Here is a 24,639-nt window from a genome sequence, read left to right as displayed (position 1 = left end):
AATGATGAGAAAGCAGCAACCATGTCAAGGTGTACAGAAAAAGAGCTTCAAACAGAAGGAAAAAATAGTATTATTAACATTTATTTAGTTTTTACTGCATACCAGTAACTGTTCTAGGCCCTTAACGTTAATTTTTAAAATTAAAATAAGTTTTAATCCACACCACCACTACGAAGGAAATGCTATTATCATTCTCCCACTCAGAAATGAGGAAACGGAAGCACAGAGACGCTAAAGAACTTGCCCACGATCACAAAGCTAGAAAGTGGCAGGAGGAGGGAATCTGGATCCACAGCTCATGCTATTAACCACTTTGCCATGCTGTCTCTCAGAAGAGCAAGTGCAAACAGAGAAAAGAAGAAACAGAGGTAGAAAAAATATGGCATGCTGGAGGGCGTAAAGCTGGCCTGTGTAGGTGGAACACACAGAGCAAGGGGAGAGGAGAAAAGAATGAGGTCAGAGGTACAGGCAGAGGCTAAATCATGTAGGACAACTATAGCAAGAAACTTGATGTGTATTTTAATTATTTTTAGAGACTGGGCTAATCCAATCATGCCTCATCCTCCTGTTTATCTCAGGCTCTAATGGGCATCCAAGACCTCCGGATCATCTATCATGACCAAACTCTTTCCCATGTGACTCCGTACTTGTTCCAGAAGTTCCCCTCCTTTCCCTTCCAAATCCTTAGACTACGTCCTCGCTCTTCAACTCCCAATTTGGTATTAACTCCTATAAATCTTCAACCCCCTTTCTGAGCCCTCCCTCCAACTCTTTAATTGAAACTAGGCTCTACCTTGAAGACACTACTTCTCTTACAGCCCTGCCCTTAAGAGGGAATTCTCTCTCGTATCTCAGGTACCTCGTGGCCAGCAGGTGGGGCAGATGTCCTCCTCACCAACCATTCCTACTTCCAGACTATGATTCTCCATTTGTATTACAAAAGCCCCTGCTCACAGCTATCACTACCTCTCTGCTGCTGTAATCCACTGACCTGGAATTTTCCATTATTCACTGTAAAGTTAGTTCCTATCTCAAAGTCTCTCCCCACTCCCAGCTTCTGTCATCACTCTTGGCAACTTCAATATCCAGGTGGAGGACACATCCAACATCCTGGCCTCTCAGTTTCCTGACCTCTCCAGGAAACTCCACCTCATCCAGCCTCCAGGGTCACGCCCTGGACCTCTATCAACACCAAAAGCTGCCCCGCCTACACAATTTTGAATGCCAGCACCCATTTTCCATCACAAACCTTCTATGCCTTTCAGTTTACTTCTAGTATACTTGTACCCTGACTATAACGATTTGTTGACCTCATCATCATTGGCTGATTCTATCCTTCAAGCCCTCTCCCATCTTCATTTCCCTTCTTGCCTGGCTTAGACTACATGCTCCCTTGTGTCTCTGTCTTTGCCTCGTGTCTCCTACACTCACCTGGATAAAGTCTAACTTTGGGTGATCTCAACTATTTAATTCTCCTTGTCTGAATCCAAGAACTAATTGTGGTTGAAGAAAAAAGAATGTACAACCATACAGACTGGTTTCATTCTTAATTTCTGAACTTAACCTCAAATATTAGGCTCTCAGAACTGCCGGTTTTTTCTAGGAAGTGCATTTTCTTACTCATTTGACACTGTCTCTCTTCTCAAACCTCCAATTCACCCTCTTCCTTAAAAGTTGCCCCTGCCTTCATCAAGAAAATAGAAACCAGCAAAAGGAAGCTCCATCTGCCTATGGGTAAATCTACAAACCCATCTGCACTTGGACCTATTTTCTCTGCTTCCTCTTTTGCTGTAACTAAGGACACATGCCCTTTCTTACAAAAATCCGAGACCTCAATACATGCTCTGGAGCCACCTCCCTTATCCCCTCAAGGACTTCACTCCTTCATTCCCTTTCTCTCTCCCTTCTAAGTTTCTCCCTATCTTCTGGATCATTCTCATCAACATAAATATGCTCAAGTTATTGCCCAACCTCAACAAACAAAAAATTTCCCTTGAAAGCTCTCCACTACAGCTAAAATTCTCCAGTGGTTCTCAACAGTGTGGTTCCTAGACCAACAGTATTTGTGTCACCTGGGGATTGATAAGAAATGCAAATTCTCAGGTGCTACCCCAGATCTACTAAATTGGAAACCGAAGTGGGTACAGTAATTTGTATTATCAAACCCGCCCCATAATTCTAACACACGGTTCAGTCTGAGAACCACTAATCTATACCTCTGCTCCTCCACAAGACCAGCAGCATTGGCACTATGGGGGAGCTCTTTAGAAATGCAGAATCTCAGGCCTTAAAGTAGAATCTACATTTTAACAAGACCTCCAAGTAATTCATATGTATCTTAAGGTTTGACTCATTTCCTCAGCTCCCGTTCTTTCCTCAATCCTACACTGAAACTGCTCTTCTCAGGTCATTAATGACCTGTTACCAAATCCAACGGTCACTTTCCTGGATTACCAGTTGACATGGTTAACATTTCCCCTTTGTCTAAACACTCTCCATTCTGGAGTCCATAACAGCACATTCTACTGGTTTTCTGTGACCTCTATGGCAGCTCCCTCTCTGACGCCACTGCATGTGGTCCCTCTACTTGGAACTCTGTTAGTTCCTCAGGGCATGACACTGGGCCCTCTTCTCTCTCCCACATTCTCCTAGATGATTTCATCTATATCCAAGACTTTAAATTAAATGCCATCTTATATAGAAAACTTGCAAATCTATGTCTCTCACTGAAATCTCTTCTCTGAGCCTGACTGCCTACCTAACATCTCCACATGAAAACCACATAAGCACCTTAAAACTTAGCAAATGCAAAACACCTAGAACTATTCCTCTCTCTGTCTCCTATTATCTCAATAAATGGACTTTCCAGCCAACTGCTCAAGCTAAACATTTGAATATCATCCTTGATTTCCTCCAGCCTCCTGGCCCCCATCCAAATCAGCAAGTCTTGTCATTTCCATCTCCAAAATACATCTCTAATTCAACTTCTCTTCCTTTCACTGCTACCATACTGGTCCACAACATCCTCATCACCAGCCTGCCTTCTTATACTGGTCTCCCTGCCCCTGTTTTGTTCCCTTCTTATATACTCTCTACAAGCATCCAATTCAATCTTTTAAAAATAAAATTAGATGGCAACACCCACTGCTTCAAATCCTTCAAGGAATTTCCTTGGCATATAAAATAAAATGCAAATTTCCTATCATAGCCTATAGGCTCAAGTGATATGACCACCAATGACCACTCCATCTTGCTCCTGTACTGCTCCTTCCTTTCCCTCAGCCACTATGTTTTGAACATGCTGGCTCCTTTTAGTTCCTTAAATTCTTCAACGGGTTGTTTCTGGTTCCTGAGCTGCCCTTCTCTCCCATCTCTACTCCACCCCACAGCTGAATCCTTATCCTTCAAGCACTGGTTTAAATTGCCATCCTCCTCGAGATTATCAACAGGTCTCAGTTATTCTGTCACAACACCCTCCTTGTTTCCTTCCTTATCCTACATAAACAGAGGGGGTGTACTCCCCTCTCCCACTCCTGTTCCTACAAACCCATAAAAGAGTAACTTCTTCCCTCTTGGAAGTACCAAGTAAATGTATACTCTTCTCTTAACCCCTCAATGGCTCTACTGAGACAGAAAATGACCACTGCCATGTGACCTATCCTCAACTCTCCACCTCAGTTTGCCTGTCCACCTGCAGGCTGAGCATGTTCCCCTCTCCTCTGCTGGTAAGCCCTTTGGGACCTCCTGGAACAGGGAATGTCATCAGGTTTCTAGCTGACCTGCCCATGACTGAATGTGCAAGTTCAATGCAGTGGGGACAAAATAAGAAGCCCATTTGAGCTGCCTGTCCAAGCCATTCTCCATGCCAGCTGTACAGTAATAAAGTACATATTTTTATCTCTGACTCCTGTATCTATTTAGAGAAAGGCAGGCTAGGGTTAATCAGTACCCTACCCCAATAATCGCAATTTATTACTATATGTTTTATTTACCACCCAGCAGAGTGGTTAAATAAAGGCTGGGGCTTTGGTATTAGACTCTCTGGTTTCATTTCAGTTCTGCCACTTAGCAGCGGTATAATCTTGACAAAGTTAATTAAGTTCTCTCAGCCTCATGCATAAAATGAGGATAAGGTATATACCTAATAAGGAGAATGCTTGTTAAGATTAAAGAGGATAACTTTTGTAGTAGTTTTAGCAAAAGGGCCTGACCCATAGTAAAGCTTAAATATTGGACATTAATAATGTCTGCCTTTCCCACTCATCATAAGCACCTTGAGGGCAGTTAGTGTCTTCTGTTTTATTCACCACTATATTACACAGGACGTAGCATTAATGCCTGGCACGTGCACATTCTCAAAAAATGCTTAACAAAAGTATAAGAATATTTTGTGATGTAGGTATCTGAAACATGAAAGAAAAAACTTCAACTTTATAATGTGGCTCTCAATTTTTATAAATTCAATAGCATCCAGGGGTGCCCAGCTGGCTCAGTCCGTGGAGCATGTGGCTCTTGATCTCGGGGTTATAAGTTCAAGTCCCACATTGGGTGAAGAGATTATTCAAAAATAAAATCTTTAAAAAAATAAAATAAAATCAATAGCATCCAACAAGAAACTCATATTAATGTTAAAAACCTATAATCACTGAGTGCTTACTATTGCAAGGCACTGTTTTTAGATCTTTACATGAATGAGCATCTTTATCACAACTTCATAAAAAGACATTATTATGATTTCCATTTTATAGGTGAGAAGACGGAGGCACAAAGAAGTAATGGTGCCCACAGTATAGAAAGGAAATCACAGAGCTGAGACTCAGATTCAAGTGGTGTGTTTTCAAGCATCAACTCTTAATGGATACCACTGAATGGATCCTCAATGGATCTCGAATAGAACTCTTAATGGATAATCAAGTTCAACTTTGCAAGAAGTTCGGCCCATTTTAAATATATTCTAATTGTGGGCGCCTGGGTGGCTCAGTCATTAGGCGTCTGCCTTTGGCTCAGGTCATGATCCCGGGGTCCTGGGATCGAGTCCCGTATCCGGCTCCCTGCTCAGCGGGAAGCCTGCTTCTCCCTCTCCCTCTCCCCCTGCTTGTGTTCCTGCTCTCGCTATGTCTCTCTCTGTCAAATAAATAAATAAAAAATCTAAAAAATATATATATATATTCTAATTGTATGAACTCTGCTTTTTTAAAAAGCTTCTTACTACAGTTAATTGCATTTCACATGGAAAAAGTTTTTCCTGTAATTTTACACTGAACTCGGGATAGTTTTAATGAAAAGTATTTCATAAGAAATAACTTTTGCTCTATATGCATTACTTTATTTAGGGGAAGTTTTTCAATCCCTAGAGTTCTACTACTCGCTGTGAATCTAGAATACGGGAGGAGGCAATGATGTGGTATCTTACAAATACCAAAATATCACTTCCTGAGCATATTTACTGAAATATCTCCTTGATGAGATGCTTTGTGAATACAAAAGAAACACTAAACATTGTACCTGATGTCACAGAACCTACCATCTAACTGGAATGATGAAAATATACATGAAAGCAAACAATGCCCAATAATATAGTGTAACTATATACAGTTGACTACTTTTTAAAAGTTGGGTTCAAAATATATAATTGGGTTTAAAAGTTTACAGACAAAAATATATAAATTGGATTCACAATATATGTGTTTATTGCAGCTTGTTCATAGAAACTAAACCCGAAACGACCTTAATGTCCAATAGGGGAGAATTTAGCTTATGGTATTTTCTCCCATATATACTGCAGCCATTAACAAGGATCTCCATATAGTACTAATATGTACACGTTTTATATTACTGATGGGAAAGAGAACAAGTTTCAGAAGTAAAGAATGATAGAGGGGGGTGGGAGGGATGGGGTAGCTGGGTGGTGGACATTGGGGAGGGTATGTACTATGGTGAGCACTGTGAATTGTGTAAGACTAATGAATCACAGAGCTGTACCCCTGAAACAAATAATACATTATATGTTGATTAAAAAAAAAAAAGAAGTAAAGAATGATCCTACCTGTGGGGAAAAAATGCATACCCATACATGTATATATAAATATACACAGAGAAGAGATGTCTAATATATTCAGAATTTTAACATTTTTGCTTATATTTTTCTATCCTGATTTTTTTAATGAGCTTGTATCTTTTAATATAAGGTTATTAGTAAAATTAGAAGCATAAGTCATCTGTATTATTGTTACCTTAAAAAAAAAATAGGTACTCTCTTTCATAAAGACACGATTAACATATTTCCTTCAAATGATACTTACACATAGCTATACTCATAGTACATAAATTTGTATCCTCTATCCCTAAGGCATAAGCATTTTCCACTTTACTAAACATTTATAGTAATTTCATTAAATATCTGCACCACAATCTACTCAACCATTCTCTTTATTGATGGGCATTATGGCCATTCCATTCATTCACACACACAAATACAATAAATACTATTAAAATGGACATCTTAATTCACACTGCTTCTTCAATAATTGCATGATTTCCTTAGAACAAATAATTTTTACTTCAAAGGACATACACTCTCACTTTTTAAAACATTTTACTCACAAAAGAGGGTAAGCAGGAATTGTTCAGAGAAACTGCTTTCTGCTTATCAGTTAGTGATTCCTATAGCAAAGCTGCTGAAGCAAGGAATATACTATCCATCCTCAACCCACTACTTTAAGCATTTAACTGCTCTGACCTAGCCTCCTGTTACTATCCCCAATCAAAGCAGTATTTAGAAAGAGGAAAAATTTCATCCTAAATCGAACACTGTGATTACCAAAAGCAAAAATTACTAATAATTTTTTAAATCACCTGATAAAACCAATTAAATCAAAGGAGAAGAAATTCAAATTTACTGGATACCTGGTTATGTCATACATCTTTTGGTAAATGTTTAATTTAATCCTCATAATAACCTTGAGATAATTATATTGACTTTCCAAAATAAGAAACTAATGGTCAAAAACATTAACAACTCATCCAAGGGCATATAACTCACATGCAGTGGGATTCAAACCCAGATTGGTCTAATTTCAATGTGCATTCTTTTTCCAGAATGCCAAGCTGTCCAGAATAAGGGCAACCCCAGGACCAGCTATTCACTTTACCTTTATTACAATGATTCACTTACTAGTATTACCAGTTGGGCCTCTTAATTACATTTTAAAAATTATAGCTACAAATAAAACCTGGTTTTCATGAACAACATCATAAAATGGAATTATCCTTACAATGGTAAGATTCCCCAAACTAAAATTCAGGATACATTGTTTAATAAGGTTTTCCTCCCATTATAAATTCACATGAAATCTCCCAAAGTTAATAAAATTAACTCACATTTTATAAAATCACTGATATGGTAAAGAAAAAATTAAAGGAAAAATATAAAATTCATTAAAAGCAGTGATTGTAATATAGGATGTCATGCTCACTCATCTACTGATGTGAATCCAGTGCCTAGGACACAATATTCAATAAAACTGAATGTTTTGTTACCCATTCAAACTTGCCTCCTCTCTCCCCCCCAAAAAACTGGTGTATTGGATTTTTTTTAAAGATTTTATTTATTTGACAGAGAGAGTATAAGCAAGGGAAGTGGCAGAGTAGGGGGAGAAGCAGACTCTCCACTGAGCAGGGAGCCCAATCTAGGGCTCGATCCCAGGACCCTGGGATCATGACCTGAGCCGAAGGAACATGCTTAACCAATTGAGCCACCCAGGTGCACCTGGCTTATTAGATTCTTAATATATCCTAGTATAATTCTGTTTAACTTCTAAATTTATTTATCCCACTTTATTCCACAATAGGTTTAAAGCAGTCTGGAACTATACATACATAACTTGAAATAACAGTGATTACAGGAAAATAAGAAATTCTGTATGGGTGAGGTTAACATACAAATGATTATTATGAGGTCCTTTCTAAATACCCATTAGAGTGGGGTTTTTTAGTGGGCTCTGAGCCCACTAAAGCCATCACACAACAAGAGAACACAACCAGTTAAGACATGAGTCACAGGAACCATATAATAAAAACAAACTAGGTACTCAGGAGAACTGAAGAGAGGCATAATTATTCCTGTAATAAAACCAGAGAAGAGTTCCTGCTGTGTATGTTCATGAAGGAGACACTGTATAATGTGGTAAAAATGTCCTAATCAACATTCTTACACAGATATAATAGTGGGTTTCAGATGGTTCTCTTCTTAGAGTATCTATATCAGTGGAGACTGTTTCATAAAGCCAAAATACAGTTCATTATTAGCAACGGTGGGGAAGAGAGTACATAATAGCATGGCATGCTGCTGTTCTCTGATGGGCTTAATCTAAGAGGAAATCTTAAGTGTGTTGAGAAAAAAAGGTAAGCTCCATGTTCCTCAGACAATCCTCCAAAGATGACTTCCATCAGTTGAGCTTTTGATAGGTACAGAGAAACAGAGACTCTGTTTCTGCTCCAGGGCTGGCACCTGGCCTGCAGATTTTCTATGCAGCAAGGCAGAGGCAGATCAATATGCTTTAACAGCCAGGTGAGTCGCTGGGTAGAGTAAGAGAGACCACCTCTTAAGAAAGGCGAGGTTGCTGCCTACCCAGGACAAGTGCTCACATTAACAGAGCATGGGAGGACAAATGACAGTACGAGGTTTTTCCTCAAAAAACAATTTGGGTTTTCCCCAACAGAATGAAGAATGAGCAATCATCTGACAAGTCTCTGAGTAATTTGTGAGGATCAGAAGTGGTTTTACAATTTCTTTCAGTGGTCACAGATGACTTCTCTAATCCCTGGAATGATGTTAATGAGAAAAAATGAACCCTCAATAATGGTTAAAACGACAAACACAATTTTGTTTATTTTTGGAAATTAATGGAAAAATTTAAACATATTAAAATTTGTAGTTACACTGAATTAACAAATTCTTTTGAATGCATCAAATTAATTAAAATATCTAAGGTGAGGGAAATAATTGCAAAAACATGACATCTCTTCTCCAGATCATACAATTTGAGGCTTTTTTCCAACTGAATTCAGGTTAACTGCTAATAGCCTTTAAAATGTGCCTTCTAGGGGCGCCTGAGTGGCTCAGTCAGTTAAGCGGCTGCCTTCAGCTCAGGTCATGATCCCAGGGTCCTGGGATCGAGCCCCGCATCGGGCTTCCTGCTCGGCGGAGAGCCTGCTTCTCCCTCTCCCTCTGTCTGCCGCTCTGCCTACTTGTGCTCTCTCTCTCTCTCTCTGTTAAATAAATAAAAATCTTAAAAAAAATAAAATAAATAATAATAAAATAAAATGTGCCTTCTAAATAAGTAATTTATACTACTAACTTGGAACTTTCTCTTAACCTATAACACCTGATACAAATTTCAATAAATATCATACTAGACATTTTTTGGCACACATCTCCCTCTACTACAGAAACCTACTTTTTCTTCCTCCTAAATTCAGACAAATGTGCAAGTATCACTAGTTTTTTTATTTTTATGCTCTACCCCTCCATTTTGGAAATAATGTTATGAAAATAAGGTAAATTTATGCAAAAACTAGAACTCAAGTTTTGATTTAGGAAACAAAAAATATTCTTCAGAGCAGCAAGGGACTTAAAACTGACTTTAAAAACTCATCACATTTGAAACATTGTTAGCTTTCGTTAATATCTTCACTAACTCTCAAATACCTTGTTTTAATGTTTATATAATAACACTTTTTTTAAAGAATCACAAAATGATTTGACTATGTGCAACTATATATAGTATTTTTTATATGTGGAATTTAGTTTCTTACAATAACACTTCCATACTTAATGGGAAGAACATCAGATGTCATTAATACAACTGTTACAAGTGTGTACAATGCAACCAATCCCCAACTTTTGAGTTTTTAAATATTCCTCTCAAAGAGGCTCAAAACACAAGTGACATATTAAACACTCTATCAATAGATTAGTAGACTGAATCGAAGAGTCATTTAATTGACCACATACTTTGCCTTACACAACTTAATAGTTCAATAACTTTTATGCAAATTGGGTATTTTCATGAAAATCTCATTCAGATAGGAAAGTGTATTTGTGACAGGATTTATTAGGGACACTAGCTATGTGGCTGGAACTCAGAGCATAGCAACACATATGCTAGATACCTGCCATCCCTGATTGGTCTAATTCCTGCTGCAAAACTTCTAAGCTACTGGAGCAAAAATGTTTTTCACAATTTTTTTAATTTTTATTAGCCTGATGAAAACTAAAACTCAAACAATGCAGAAATTCACTTAGGCATGCAATCTAAAAATCCAAACCAATTTGTGATTAAAATGTGAAATTCAATTAATCTTCATTCGCTGTAAAGCTCCATTTGAAAAAAAGAATGAGGGCGCCTGGGTGGCTCAGTCGTTAAGCGTCTGCCTTCGGCTCAGGTCATCATCCCAGGGTCCTGGGATCAAGTCCCACATCCGGCTCCCTGCTCAGCGGGAAGCCTGCTTCTCCCTCTCCCACTCCCCCTGCTTGTATTCCTGCTCTCGCTATGTCTCTCTCTGTCAAATAAATAAATAAAATCTTAAAAAAAAAAAGAATGATTTTAAGGTATTTCTTCACTGAAGCTTTAAAAGCCCCAGTGGTGTCAGTTAACATATTTCTTTGATTGCAAATGCAGTTGATACATCTGCATCAAGAGCAATAGTTATCTCATATTGATTACAAAAATATTACATGTGGATTATTTTATTACATGTGGAATTAATTTTCCCAAGCCTCATTAGAATGTTGTTACCATGTTTTATCTTCTCTACTTTTGTTTGAAAATTTCAGTGACAAATGTTTTTGAAGTTATCACTAACTAGTTTTTAACTCCTTTCAAGCAAATATGAAATAAACTAATCCTATATTACACTGTAACTATTTATGATTACCATCAATCAACTCTGCCTGCTGCTCCAATTAAAAGCCTTTTACAGTAATAGTATTTATAGGCTTCATATCCAGAAAAGCACCCTGTAAACATGCTACAAACATGACTACAGATGCATCAAGTGGCCTGTTAGCTCAGTTGGCTAGAGCGTGGTGCTGATGACTACAGATGCATATAACAGGCATTAGTGTGTCTTCACAATCTTTGGTTTGCTCAGTCTGTCACTCTCCATCTTATATGACATACACATATATTTTACAGTAACACTTAGTGTATTACTAAGTAATAAATTACCCCCACGTTTGGTGACTTCAACAAGATTTATTATATCAGTTTCTGTGAGTCAGGAACTGGGGAGCAGGATAGTTGAGTGGTTCTGGCTCACAGTCTCTCAGGAGAGTGCAGTCCAGATACTGGCCTTCGCTACAGTCATCTGAAGGCCTGGCCGAGGCTGGAAGATCCAGTTCCAGGACGGCTGCCTCACGTGGCTTTGGCAGGCCCCAGTTCTTCGTAATGTGGGCTTCTCTGTAAGGCTGCTTCGGTGTCTTCTCAACAGAGCTGTTGGCTGTCCCTCAACAGAGGGCAGCTCCACCCCCCAGGGGGTATCTCACAATGTCTGAGTCATTTTTGGCTGTTACACCTGGAGTGTGTGTTGGGGGGGGGGGGTACTGGCATCTAGTGGGTAGAGGCCAGGGTTACTGCTAAACATCCTTCACAACGAAGAATTATCTGGTCCAAAATGTCAATAGTGCTTAGGTTGAAAAACTGCTTTAGAGCAACTGATTTCAGAGAAACATTGAGAGAAAAAGCAAGATGGGGCCACATATCTTTCATGACCTACCCTCAGAATCACACTCCATCATTACTACCACATTCCATATATTAGAGAAGTGAGTCAGTACCACCTTCACTGAAGGTGAGGATTATTAGCTCCACCTCTTTAAAGGAGAAGTATCAAATAACTTATGGTCATATTTTTAAATCATTACACTTAGCAATATGGTTTTGTTTCGTTTTTTTAAACAAAATACTGGAATTTTCAAGATATCTCACTTACTTTTGGGAATACTACTTAAGAATCTTTTTACTCCTCTAGAAAAATCACTGGAATTTCATTTAACAAAGCTACTTTTGCTTCCTAGTGAATGGTCTCTGCAGTATTTTGATGACCTAATCTCAAAAAATTCTAGTAAGCATAAACACATGCAGTCTGATACAGAGAAAAATAACTAGTAGTCAAAAGATTTGAGTTCTAGTTTTGGTTCTGGCACCTCCTAGCAGGTGATCTGGGGCAAAGCTTCTATAAGCCTGTTTCCAAATAAATAAAATGGGGGTGTAATCAGCTCTGCTTATCCCACAATGCTGTTTTGAGGCTCAAATAAGATAATTATGTGACAGTACTTTATGAACTATAAAAGGCAGGTAGTTTTAAAAGTTCTAAGTTGAAATAACATGCTATTATAAAACAGTTTCATGACCAGCTTCCAGCATGGGGTTTATCACATCATAGATTCTCAATATATATTTTTAGATCTCTTACTCTCAAATTTGAGGCTGAGTAAACCTCTGAAATAACAGTAAAATAGGGAAGTTAAAATATAATTGAGGGACCAAATCCTTGATCATTTGTTATCAATGCTATGGATAACTAACATATAGTTTCTACAAGTTAAAATGTACATTATTCAGCAATTATTAGATAGGCTCTAAGACTACAATCAGCAACATAATGTAGCCAATAATTTAGATATTGAACTAAAAAAAAACAAACCCCTTTATTATTTGTTTCCAAATCCAAACTCTGAGGGAAAGCAGAAGCTATAAGTGATCTGTGTATCCTCAGAATCTAGCCCAGTGCCTGGAACATAATTCAAGATTAATAAATACATACCAAAGCAGATAGTTCTTGACCTCAAGGAACAGAGAAATCTCATTGGAGAGTCAGAATAAACAGACGCTCACATAAACAAATCACTGAAGACTTTTAAAAGCAATACATTTGCTTCCTCTAATCCATTTGCACTCCAGTCGGGAGTTTTAAAACACCTTTCCTCAATACTTCACAACTCAAGAAACTTTAACAGCTTTCCATGGCCTAGAAAAATGCAATGCCTTAGCCCTACTCCAGACCTACTTCTTCATTTCTGGGGGTAGAATCCAAGCATCTGTATTTTAAAAACTCCACACTGATTCTGAAGCACAATCAGAAAGAGAACCGCAATTGAGTTCAAGCTACCTGAGATATTCTTGCTGTCAGGCCAGTCCATCTCATAACTAATTCTCTTAGTTGTGTTTTCTCCTGTTCCCTAAAAAAATGTTCCCTTTCCTCTTCTCCAAATACTACCCACCTTTCAAAATAACCTTCAAATCCTTTTCTTCCATGAAACCAGTCTAACTACTATAGCCCACAATGCCCCCACTTCTCTATACATCAATACCTTTTTATATATACAGTTCACTTACATTTTATGTCTATTTCTTTGTTTGTTTTAGTAGGCTCCATGCTCAGCATGGATCCCAGTATAGGGCTTGAACTCACAACACTGAGATCAAGACCTGAGCTGAGATCAAGAGCTGGACACTTAACCAAATGAGCCACCCAAGTGCCCCTTATGTCTATTTCTTTTAACACTGATGTGCATTTAACACTGATGGATAACCAACAGATTTTCTTCACTACAGTAAATCTAACACATAAGCAAATACATATACACACACATTTCAAACTTTCAAAATCATGTTGCCTTAATAGAATTACAGAAAGTTACAGAAATCTTCAGGCAATTGGCTCGTTCCCTGATTGTAATTTTCATGACCACTGTCATTCATCAGTGCTAAAGAAAGCTTTCTTCAAATATCACACCTCCACATCTCTAAAGCTGAATCATACAAGTTTGTAACATCAGTCTATTTCTAGGATAGTTGGTGCTACATGAGATCATCCTCAAACAATGTTAAGAAAAATAATCAAGGAAAAGCATGAAACATTACATCTCAATAGACTTGAAAACCAAAGGGTTAGATATTCTTGAGATAAGGTTTAGAAGTACAAATTTGGACACACAATGTACAAACGAAGCCATGTTGAGACTGTATCATATGATGAACTAAAAAAGAATTTGCACACAGGGCGCCTAGGTGGCACAGTTGGTTAAGCGTCTGATTCTTGGTTTCGGCTCAGGCAATGATTTCAGGGTCCTGGGATCGAGCCCTGCATCAGGCTCCGTGTTCAGCGTGGAGTCTGCTTGAGACTCTCTCTCTCCCTCTGCCCCTCCCACCCGTGCTGTGTGCTCTCTTTAAAATAAATAAAATCTTAAAAAAAAAAGAAGAAGAAAAAGAATATGCACAGAAAGTATAGTTTTTCTATCCTTCTGCTAGTGGAAGGTTCAAGTTATCCTATCTAGTTTTTCCTCAGGGCCAATCAACCCAAATATATAGGATTATATAAGTAGTTCTCAACAAGGGTGATTTTGTCCCCAGGGGACATATGGCAATGTCTAGAGACATTTCTGGTTGTCACAACTCGGGATTGCTACTGGCATCTAGCAAGCAGGGTACAAGGATGCTGCTAAATATCCTACAATGCACAAGATAGCCAGCCCCCCACAACAAAAAAATTATCCCACCCAAAATGTCAGTAAGCTGAGTAACCCTACGTTATATTTGGAAATGTAAACACAGCTTGATAGATGTTCATAATACTTACTGTTTTCTTAACTTGCTATTTTCCCCCTTTTGCTCCCTTTAGCATTGATATCATTTAACTTATTGAGATTGCTAATTTCAAAGCAGGTCATTCAAAGCATAAGGCACCTAGGACACTAAGCGAAGGAAGAGAAACTTATAATGTCAAATGAGAAAATTACTAGAAGTTTATCAACATAAGATGCCAACATCAATATTTCACTTCAGTTTAATATGAAAATTAGGGAGCTGAGGAAAATAACTAAGATTTTCCCAGGATTTGGTATCCTGGAGAAGAAAACATAAATAGAAACTTATTATGCAAAAGCCTAAGTTCAAGAAGGCTCAAAGCTAGCTAAAGCCCTAGATGGATTTGACAGAAGAGGGAAAAAAAAGAAATATCTCTTGGGGATATTAAGAATAAAGCAATTATTTCTGGAAATAAAGTTTTATCTACTACAAGGATGAGGAAATACAAGAAAGAATTCAATATACACTTGCGTAAACCAGACACTTCAAGCTGAATGTCACAGGACAGACTAAGGTCATGATTAAGGGCACTTAATTTGTAGGTGAAGAAGGCTGTCACAGCAGAGACACCACCCCCAGTGGAAGTATAGGGCTGGGTGAAGGATCTAAAGGACCCTTACCCTCACAGTCCCCTGCTTCCCCTAACACATAGCCTCCATGAGCCCTGGGCAGATCAAAAGAAGTTCTGACCTGTTGTGGGCACATGCTGATGTCATCACTTTCTAGATCTGAATCATCAGAAGGAAAGGCTTCTCTGACACAGATTTCTAACACATATCCTTGCACAGAGTTGCCCTAGATATAAAAAGTGACCAGTATGTCACTAGAGTCAAGAGAGACAAAAGAATCTAAAAGAAAATTTCAAAGGAAGCATTAGAAACATAAAGGTAGATTTGAAATGTCAACTTAAGTGAAAGAATGCAGAGAAGAAAAGCTACTTCCAAAGCCATCTCTGAGGAAACAACGTAACATGTCCCTTCTAGACTGATATTTTCGAAAGCAGTCACCCTTCCTGCTTTTTCTCTTTTTTTTTTTTATTTTTATAAACATAACATCTAGTACAATGCTTAACACAGACAATACTGAATTAATGAATTTAAGAAAACAAAGGGGACAACTGGTGTGCTTTTTGCCTTTTTTTTTTTTTTTTTTCCGGCATGGTTGTGTTGTGATGCCTCCATTTGGGACCATAAGCTTGGAAAAGCAACCAATGCATACTTGTGGGTAGACTGACAGTAAGACACACATACTCTCATACCTTCCTTCATGTCACAGGCACAGTGACAATACCACCAAGCCCTAGAGGTTTTGAGGGAAACAAGGAAATCTGTAACAACATCATTCAAAGTAACAGGAGCCAACGTGTTCAGGGTCTAAAGTTACTCAGACAGCAGCTAGACAAAATAAACATTTGTTCTATTACCTTTTTGTTATGTTGCCATGGGAATCTGTGTTTAGAAACACTTATTTTCCCCAACTAGATGATAGAGCAGTAAAAGGGGGAGAGGTTCCATGAACGAGGAGAGAAGCCTGTGTATCTATAAAGGCAGGGAAGACAATAAACCCTATGGGTTTTTATAGGGTCATGTATGTGTAGAATTGTTCAACTGTAAGACTTATTCAAGTTAACAGAGAAGTCCTGGGGGCCTCACAGCCAAAACATTAGTAACAGGTAACAATAATCAGACCTCTATTAAAATTACTATAATGGGGGAAGGCAGAGGAATGTAAAACAGAAAATAAATGAGATCTTAAATGTTGAAGGTAAAATGTCTTTTAAAATATGACCCAATCGTAAGAAAAAACCTAGAAGCCCAAAGAAGTTAGAAAACAGTCAACCTGCCAGCAGGCTAATCTTCTTTTGTCAGCAGAAGTCTAGAGCTAATCTCTTTGCTCCCTTCCTTTTGGCAACAGAAACCTGAAAAAGTGAAGTAAGCCCATGTTATTTAAAGAGCTGGACTGGAATACCCTGAATTTCTAGGGCCCAACAGAAGTTCCGGCTCTGGCACTCTGGAATGAGAGTTGTGCACATGGGTTGGGGTTGTGCACCAATTCATTAGACTCCCCCATTCTACCCTAAACTACAAGTAGCACCTCTAATGGTAGGGAATAGAAATGAAAAAACAGAGACCCCAGAGCAGAGTGATCTGTTAAAACATAAATTAGATCATGTCTTTCCTCTGGTCATAACTGTCCACGGCCTCCCCTCTGTGCAGAGTAAAAGGCACAGTTCTTATAAAGGCAAGCAAGACCCTTCATGATCCCTGCACATCTGCAGCCCCTCCACCCTCTTCTACTACTTTTGGCCCCTGGATCAGTCAGTGCTAGCCAGACTGGTTTCCTAGCTATTCTGGAGAAAGAGGCCTTTGCACCTCCTGATCCCTCAGCCTGGAATGTTCTTCCCTCCCCACCCAAGTCCAACCCGTGTTCTACATCACCTCCTGCAGGTCTTTGTTCAGCTGTCACTTCATCATTGAGGCCTACCGTGACTACCCTGCTTAAAAGCGCAACACAGCCATCCCAGTATTCCCTCTCCTTTCCTTGCTTCATTTTCCCCATAGCACCAACCACCTGACATACTATAAATTTTATTTATTATCTATTTCTACTTTCATCACCCTTAGAATATAGTTTCTTACGGGCAGAAATTTTTGTCTGTTCATACTCCGTCTCCAACACCTGAAGAATGACTCATACATAGTAGGTGCTCCAAGTATCAGTATAACACACAGTCCTGTCCTCAAGGACATTAGCATGAACCCATCTTTCTCTCCCTTTGCTTCCACAATCCTACAATACTCCAAAGTTCAGATAGCCGTTTGTCCAAAACCAGAACTTGAGGGCCATCCTAGACTGCTCTCTTTTCTGTACTCTTTCTCCCCTGACCTTCAGCCTAGGAGCCAAGATGTCAGAATCCAGGACCTATTTGTTAAAAGTGCAGAATTTACAGACCATTTTCCTCTTTCCTGGAATAAATTCTTAACAGGCTGAAATGCTGGAAAACTGGTTCATTTTATAAATCTTTAACACACATGCACTTAATTTACGGAAACCCTGTGCAAAGTCAAACTTCCTATACTGAAAGCTTTATTTACACAAAAACATTTCAAGTTTAAAGAGTTTGTTGTTGTTGTTGTTGTCCTGAAGACATACGTGCATGACTTCCAAGTACATGGTGACTGTGAGATAAAATCCCTAGGTTCCCTAAGTCAGGGAAACCCACTTTACAATGAAGTTTTTATTGAGTATTACAGTAATGATACCTCTTGGATAGGAACAAATCAATACCAAATTTCACAGTAAAGAGCCAAAATCTAATGTATTTTCAAAGGCCTGGAGAGGCAGTTTTTTCTATTAATATCCTATACTTACATAACACAAACATGTACAGATAGTCCCAACTTTACAAAATGCACACTGAAGAATTTCAAACCAACAGGATTCATAAATTCAGGAATTAAATTATTTGCACTGCCTAATAATTACTTGGGGGAAAAAGTTGATCTGGGCAATGAGTTCATTTTTTGGTCTATCAATTCTGAGGAAGAGGTGTGACTTTAACCTTTAACAAGTCAAGTCACTACCCCTCAGATTAGCTAGGCAATGACACTGGTGGGATTGGTTCTGTACAGTCACAGCTCTACTGCAAGTGACCCAGCAACCCCTTTCTTCACAAAAAGGTAAGTACAAACAGCACAAAAGAAGGTACCATCACACAAACTCAGCAGCCTATATGTAAAGCCTTCTAAAGTATTGAAACCCCAGAACCAAATCCAAAGCACCACTGACAAGTAAGCCATTCCTTCAGTGAATGAGTACAGTTCTTCATCTACATAACTGGGTTAATAACAGAGAACCAGTGAAGAATGATGATGCTTCCAATGAAAATACTTCATAGTGTAAAACGCCATAAAAATGCCAATTTATACTAAAATGAGAGTGATCTAGCCCAGTGAATTCTTCTACCTTTGAATCCAAAGCTTCAGGGGCTCAGCGCCATCTGTACTGTTGCCCATGAAAGGCAAAGTCAACACACAGATCATCTCTAAAGCTGAGTTAGAGAGAAATAAAAAACAGAGTACTCTTCAGTATCAAGAAATTAAACTGGCAGAACTGAAAAGTCGGAGGTTCAGAATACCCTTATTTTTAAATGTGAGCCAGTAGGAACGCATCAGTAAAAAAATGGGATTTGATAAATAAAATATAACTTTATAACAAATTTGACTGAATTCTTTTTTAAAAGTCTTCATATATAATATAAATATTTGCCATTATCTTTAAATATTTATTTGTTGGTACTGGTGACATGCAGCCAATCACCTTGCTTTTGATTGCAAAGAAAAGCAAATGGGAAGAAAGATCAGTACGGGTCTATCATTGCCACTGGAAAAATAAAGGGCAAGCCCTCTTACTGATCAGGAGTCAAGAAAGTCATCTTTGCATAGTCAACAATGATGTATTTTCATTTATCTGTGCCCTGGCTCATCCTAAAAGAAAAAAAAAGAAAAGATTTAAAGCAGTGAATGGCTATTAACACTAAAACTTACCTTTGTTTATTTATATTTATGTATATACAGTCTTATTCCACAAAGCTTTTAGGAAGCTGGATTTGATTTCTTAGTAAATTTTGCCATCCTTTTACTAAAAATCTTGTATAAGCTTTATATACGGATGATAAATATAAACTACACAGCAAAATGCCTAGAACACAGTAAGCAATCCATAAAATATAGTTATTATTCGCATTAGGCTATAAGCTCAACAAGGGAATGGATTATCTCACTCTGTCTTGCTCAGCGCTCTAGCTCATGAAACCTAGCCCGTTATCTAGTCCATAGTCGGTACTCAATATTGTTGAGTAAACAAATGACTATGACTTAAGAGTAATTCTCAACTCTCACCTCTTTTATGGCTACCAGGGCCCCACCTCCCCTAATCAACAGCAAGGGTCTGGAAAAACCATACCCAGAGGAAAGGCATTTAAGTTCCTGTTTATATTTCCTTAAACTCACCACAAAGAGTCCCCCCTTCTGTCCCCAAACAACAAAAAAAAATCAATGCTTTGCAACAAAGTATTCTTAAACAATTTTGCTTCATTTCCCCTCACAGACAATGTACAAAGTTCCTTGAAACTGCAAGACTTATTTAGTTCCCTTTAGCCCTTACAAAGGAAAAGCATATTTATAAAACCTTATCAATTCTCAATTTCTAGTCTGATTCCTTGATCTTGGATTCACAGTTGGTTATCATACAGGCTGCTACTTGTTTTTTTACCATATACTTAGCACAAATTAAAATAACGAAAATAGGCTTAATATAAAAAATTTTTAAGTCATACATCAAAGTATATCACACTTTGGAACAATCAAATTAGAAAACTGACACCTATTTCAGTGAGGTTGTATTCCTCAAAATACTTTCAGAGATTCTTTTTTTGAATAGACTTCAGATCCAGTTCTACAAGTCACACAAGAAATTCGGTCATTACTTTAGAGTTACAACTCCTATTTGACCTAAAACAGTATGACCAACCTGAATGCCTAATCTTTTTCACCAGACTTGAGTACAAAGTCTCTAAATTATTTGAATTCAGTTTGATTGTGTTATTCCCTAAAATCAAATCTGTTCTCAAAGGATGATGGTAGTGAAAAATAACACGGGCTCCAGAATGGATACTAAGAGAAATTTAAAAAATAAATAATAAAAGTTTTCTGCAACACCCAAAAAACTGCTAATTGAAAGAACAACTTCAAATAATTCTGAATGAGATACCACTTACTTGTAGATCTAAATTCTGATATTTTCAATCCAAAATCAGTTACATTTGTTTACAGTCAATTGTCACATAATATCAGATGTACTTTTCTCCACCAATATACCAAAGGTTACACTTTAAATCCCTTAGCAAAACTACTACTAAAAAAAGGCGGGGGAACAAACTCTGCCATCCTGTAAAGACACATACAAAACTTAACAATGGTTGTCTCTGAGGAAAGGAATAGCAAGGTTGGAGAACAAGAAAGGAAAGGATACCTTTCATTAAATATCCTTGAGCCTTTTGAATTTTATACAATGTGAACATATTACCTACTTTTAAAAATCTGTTTAGCAAAATTACTTCCAAGTGTCAGATACTGCTGGCTTCTGTAAGCCAGAAAAGTATAGTACTAAAGAAATGTAAAGGTCATTTTTATGACACTTCAATGTTAATCTGAATCTTCAATTCCAGTGCAGAGTTATCCATACTAACAGTAGGAAAACCTTGCAAGCAGTTCTTTTCAAGTTCACTAAACTCCCCATAGTTGAGCTATTCTGCTGTATCATTTCATTAAAGTTTAAACATCATTGGAAACAAAAACTTGGTACTACAAAAATTAATGTCAACTGAAGAATGAAAAATAGAGGTCAAAGAGTAAGCTATTAAAGGAACAATGATCCAAATAAATCTTTGAAAATTTGCAAATCAATCACACGCACATATATGCATATATATAATAAAATGTTGCAAATTCCCTTAAAATGTAAACTGCCATATTATGAAAATGGGGAAAAGATGTCAAGCATGGGGCCATCAGCAACATTAACTCACGCAGCCTGAACTAGAAAATGCAATATGATCTGTTGCTTGACACAATTGCACAATCTCAATTACCCAGAAGATTCTACCAAACAGGAAATTCATGATGTGACTTTCAGAAACACAGGAATTATAAAGATTAACACATCCAAAAGTCTGGAATTTGTTCCAAAACAAAAAATAATTTTATAGAGCCCTTTTCAAACGATGCATGCACATGAATACATGAATTAGTTTCAAATCAGCAGCTCTCAAGCTACAGTAAATCTAAAATATACTGTGTAATACCTATAATAGTGAAATATTTCAGATCCAGAAATTTTTTGGTATCAATTTAAAACACACAGTGAGAGTTAAAGGTGAGAAGGGTCTCTTCCTTCCTTTGCTATATACTCCACATCTTTACGAAAACCACCGCATACCTCAGTCTACAAATGTCGGTTCCCTGCAAACTCTTTAAGGGACTTTAAAAACGCAATATTCACAAGATGTATTGCAATTAAAAAATATTTACAATACCTCACAGCATGGTTAATAACTTTTTGATCTTGAGCGCGTCCAACGGATCTGAATCTCACTCGCTCCAAATGAGAAAATTGTTTTGCCAAACAATACTTAAATGAGCAGTGGTATGTGACTAATCAGTGAGGCCGCCAGTTTCTCAAGCTGCAGTGTTCTTGCAAGCACTACCACCCACCCCCACTCTGCGAAAAGGAAATACGCTTTCAACCGAATCGGAAACACACCACTCAAGCTGGCACTATGCTGGCCGAGATAAAGTCGGTATTTTAGGTTCTATGGGTCTCTGCTAATGCAAGTGCGAATTCAAAACGAATGCTTCTCAAAATGAGATTTCGAAAGAGGTTTGCAAAAAAGCCCGGACAGACGCCCTTCGTCGTCAGTTTTGTCCGGACAACCGCAGTCTCCTGGTCGAGCTTTGCCCTTCTGCTTCTCCCTGCAGCTCCCCGGGCTTGTCCGCTTTGAGGGCAGGCTTCGGCGCCCAAAGTGGGCGCACCTCCGGAGAGGATCCTTCTGCTCGATGCTGGCAGGGAGACCCGCGAAGAGACACCCCCGCCTCCGTGCCAGCCCCCGGAGCAGCAACCCCCCAAGAAGAGCTCGCGCAGAGTGCGAGCCAGGGCCGAGCCCCGGCATCACAGGCCACCGTGGACCTGCATCCTGCACACAGCTGACCACCCTACCTCTGGGTGCAGAGTGAGGGGTGCAAGGAGTGCAGGACATGGGTCGAAGGGGCAGCGATGCCCTCCCCCAAGGAAAATTCCTGCCGCTTGGTGCATCGCTGAGCTGTGGGGGCAGGCCTGGCTCTAGGGTATTAAGGGCCACTCAGCCCACCGCAGACCCAAGCCCGGTGACACTCACCACACGGAGCCATAGGCACCGGAGCCCACCGGGGACAGATTCTGGTAACGCTCGGGCACCTCCCAGATTGTCTTGTTCAGCTCCTGCCGGTAGAACGTGGGCCTCTCCTGAGACATCTTCCAGCCGCGGCCGCGGGGCTAGGAGGTGGCCCTGAGGGGCCCCGCCTGCGCCCGCACCCGCTCCCCGGCCCTCGTCGCCCGCCCGGCCCGGCGGGGACCCGCAGCTGGCAGTCGGCGCAGGTGCGGCAGACGCGACCCCGCCGACTCCCGCGCGCGCGGCCCCTGTCAGCCGCAGCTGCTGGGCGCGCCTCAGCGACGGGGGCGAGCCCGGCTAAGGGCAAGGGCACGCTACGGGGCTCAAGGCTGCGCCCACCACGCTCTCCCTGCACCCTCTCCCCGACCAGGCCGACTTCGGGCTGCGCCGAGGAACTACGACTCCAGCTGCAGCGCCCGCTGAGGTTCCAGTGGTCGCCGTTCCAGAGCCAGCGAACAGGAGCCTCTTGCCGTACTCTCGCGGGAACAGCTCCCGGGACTCTCCGCGAGCCGAGATTTTACCCAATATGGAACCTGCCCATGGGAGGGGGTTGACGACGGGAGAGGATGGGAGGAGCACTTCTCGCGAGAAAAGAGCAACAGCTGGAGACCAGAGGCAGGAACTCTCAGGGACTGTTCTTAACGGCGCGAAGGCGGACCCGGGAAGGAAGGGATAAGGTGGCAACGTATGCCGCGTGCGCCCCTCCGTGGTCGGCGGGGCAAATGCCTGGCTCCACGGTGGAAAGCGACAGTGACTAATAGGGTGTCGGGAAAAGAGCCAAAAGTTCTTTGAACTGCCCGTAGTCACCAGCAGCCGAGCATCTGCTCAGCGGAACTCCCAATTTCCAAGATATACTTACATTTAAAAAAGGAAAGTTCTGGCCAGAAAGCTGTTGTATTCCATCTGCTCAAGGACATACGGCCTAATCTTCGGATTATGACGAACTCTATCCCAAAAGTAAATATTAGCTCTGCATTGAGCATGAGGTTTTCCATCCAAACTCTCCTAGCGTTCTTAAACTTTTATGTGCAGAAGAATCACTTTGGGTGTTTAAAAATGCAAAGTCCCAGGACCCACAGGGCGTTTAAGTGGATAGGTCCGTGATAGGCACCAAGAATGCGCATTTTTACAATATGCCCCAGGTAGTTCTGATTCAGGAAAGTCTCCGGTATCTCCCTTTGACAAGGATTTTTGAAAACATTACTCTGAGGGTTTGAAACTGAATCCTGCTCTAAAGCTTCCAGTGAAGACGATCTTAGGCATTTGATTCATGCCTCTCAGATTAAGGAGAGCAAGGCAGAGAGTGGTCCTCTGGCAGTGTCGCATTAGTCAAGTCAATTGACCTTTCTTAGACCCTCGTTCTAGTTTCTGCAAAAATAATTCCTGCCTTACATTCCCACCTAATAGGGTCATTTGTAAAGCCGAACAAGATAATAAAGTGTGAATGGGCAAGATATTATAACCCCATACCTACCCCCACTGTTACCAATGTATTCCTTTGTTAAAGCTTGTCACAGTCTCTCTTAGAAGTAACTGGGTCCAAGCCAGGACACTTCTCAGCACTTACCATGATTATTCTCTTTGGTGTTACGCATCCCTTGGATTTTGCCTATCTTGTCCCAGCATCTAGCAAGTGCCTGGAACATAATAGGTACCCCATAAATATTTATTGGACAAATTATGAATAATGACCATGATCTCAATTTAGGAGGTGGTGCAGAATCCTCAGTTCTCCTCAAGGAAAAACAAAAACAAAAACCAGAATCATGGGTGATTCATGGAAAGCTTTTCTTGGGGGATTCAGTGTGGCTTAGCCTGGATTCTCTCCCCGATGAAGACATGCTGCTTGAAAATGTTCCAAGCCCACCTGCGGGTTAGGGAACTTTCCAAGAAGTAATGAAGGTTGAAGGAGAAAGTGAGAGCAAAAATGTGACTGTGAAGAAATGGCGGGTGGGAGTGGGGAATCAAGATGATGAGTGGATGGATACAAGGGAGGAAACT

General features: G+C 39.7%; 1 protein-coding gene and 1 long non-coding RNA gene across 5 annotated transcripts in view; both read right to left on the bottom strand.

The window, feature by feature from the left end:
- Positions 1-23,144, bottom strand: part of MAPK14 (mitogen-activated protein kinase 14) — a 73,727-nt gene extending 50,583 nt beyond the window's left edge. For 2 of the 4 annotated variants that reach the window (XM_045866784.3, XM_064597524.1), the window contains exon 1: positions 22,606-23,141. In XM_045866784.3, the coding sequence (XP_045722740.1) occupies positions 22,606-22,721 (116 nt within the window). In that variant the 5' untranslated portion in view covers positions 22,722-23,141. Of the gene's footprint in view, positions 1-22,605 lie in introns of all 4 variants that reach the window. The other 2 variants (XM_064597525.1, XM_045866783.3) reach the window with 2 other exon arrangements.
- On the bottom strand, positions 1,931-22,588 carry LOC135365556 (uncharacterized). Its single transcript, XR_010413606.1, has 2 exons — positions 21,748-22,588; positions 1,931-19,138 (listed from the first exon to the last, which is right to left on the bottom strand). It is a non-coding gene; the product is annotated as an uncharacterized LOC135365556 (long non-coding RNA).
- Positions 23,145-24,639: the final 1,495 nt, after the last annotated feature.

The sequence above is a fragment of the Mirounga angustirostris genome, unplaced genomic scaffold (genome assembly GCF_029215605.1).
Source record: "Mirounga angustirostris isolate CCGP_5_RB_7025 unplaced genomic scaffold, mMirAng1.0.hap1 SCAF_8, whole genome shotgun sequence".
Lineage (NCBI taxonomy): Eukaryota > Metazoa > Chordata > Mammalia > Carnivora > Phocidae > Mirounga > Mirounga angustirostris.
Note: the sequence above shows the minus strand (reverse complement) of the source record. Positions and strands in the feature narration are given on the sequence as shown.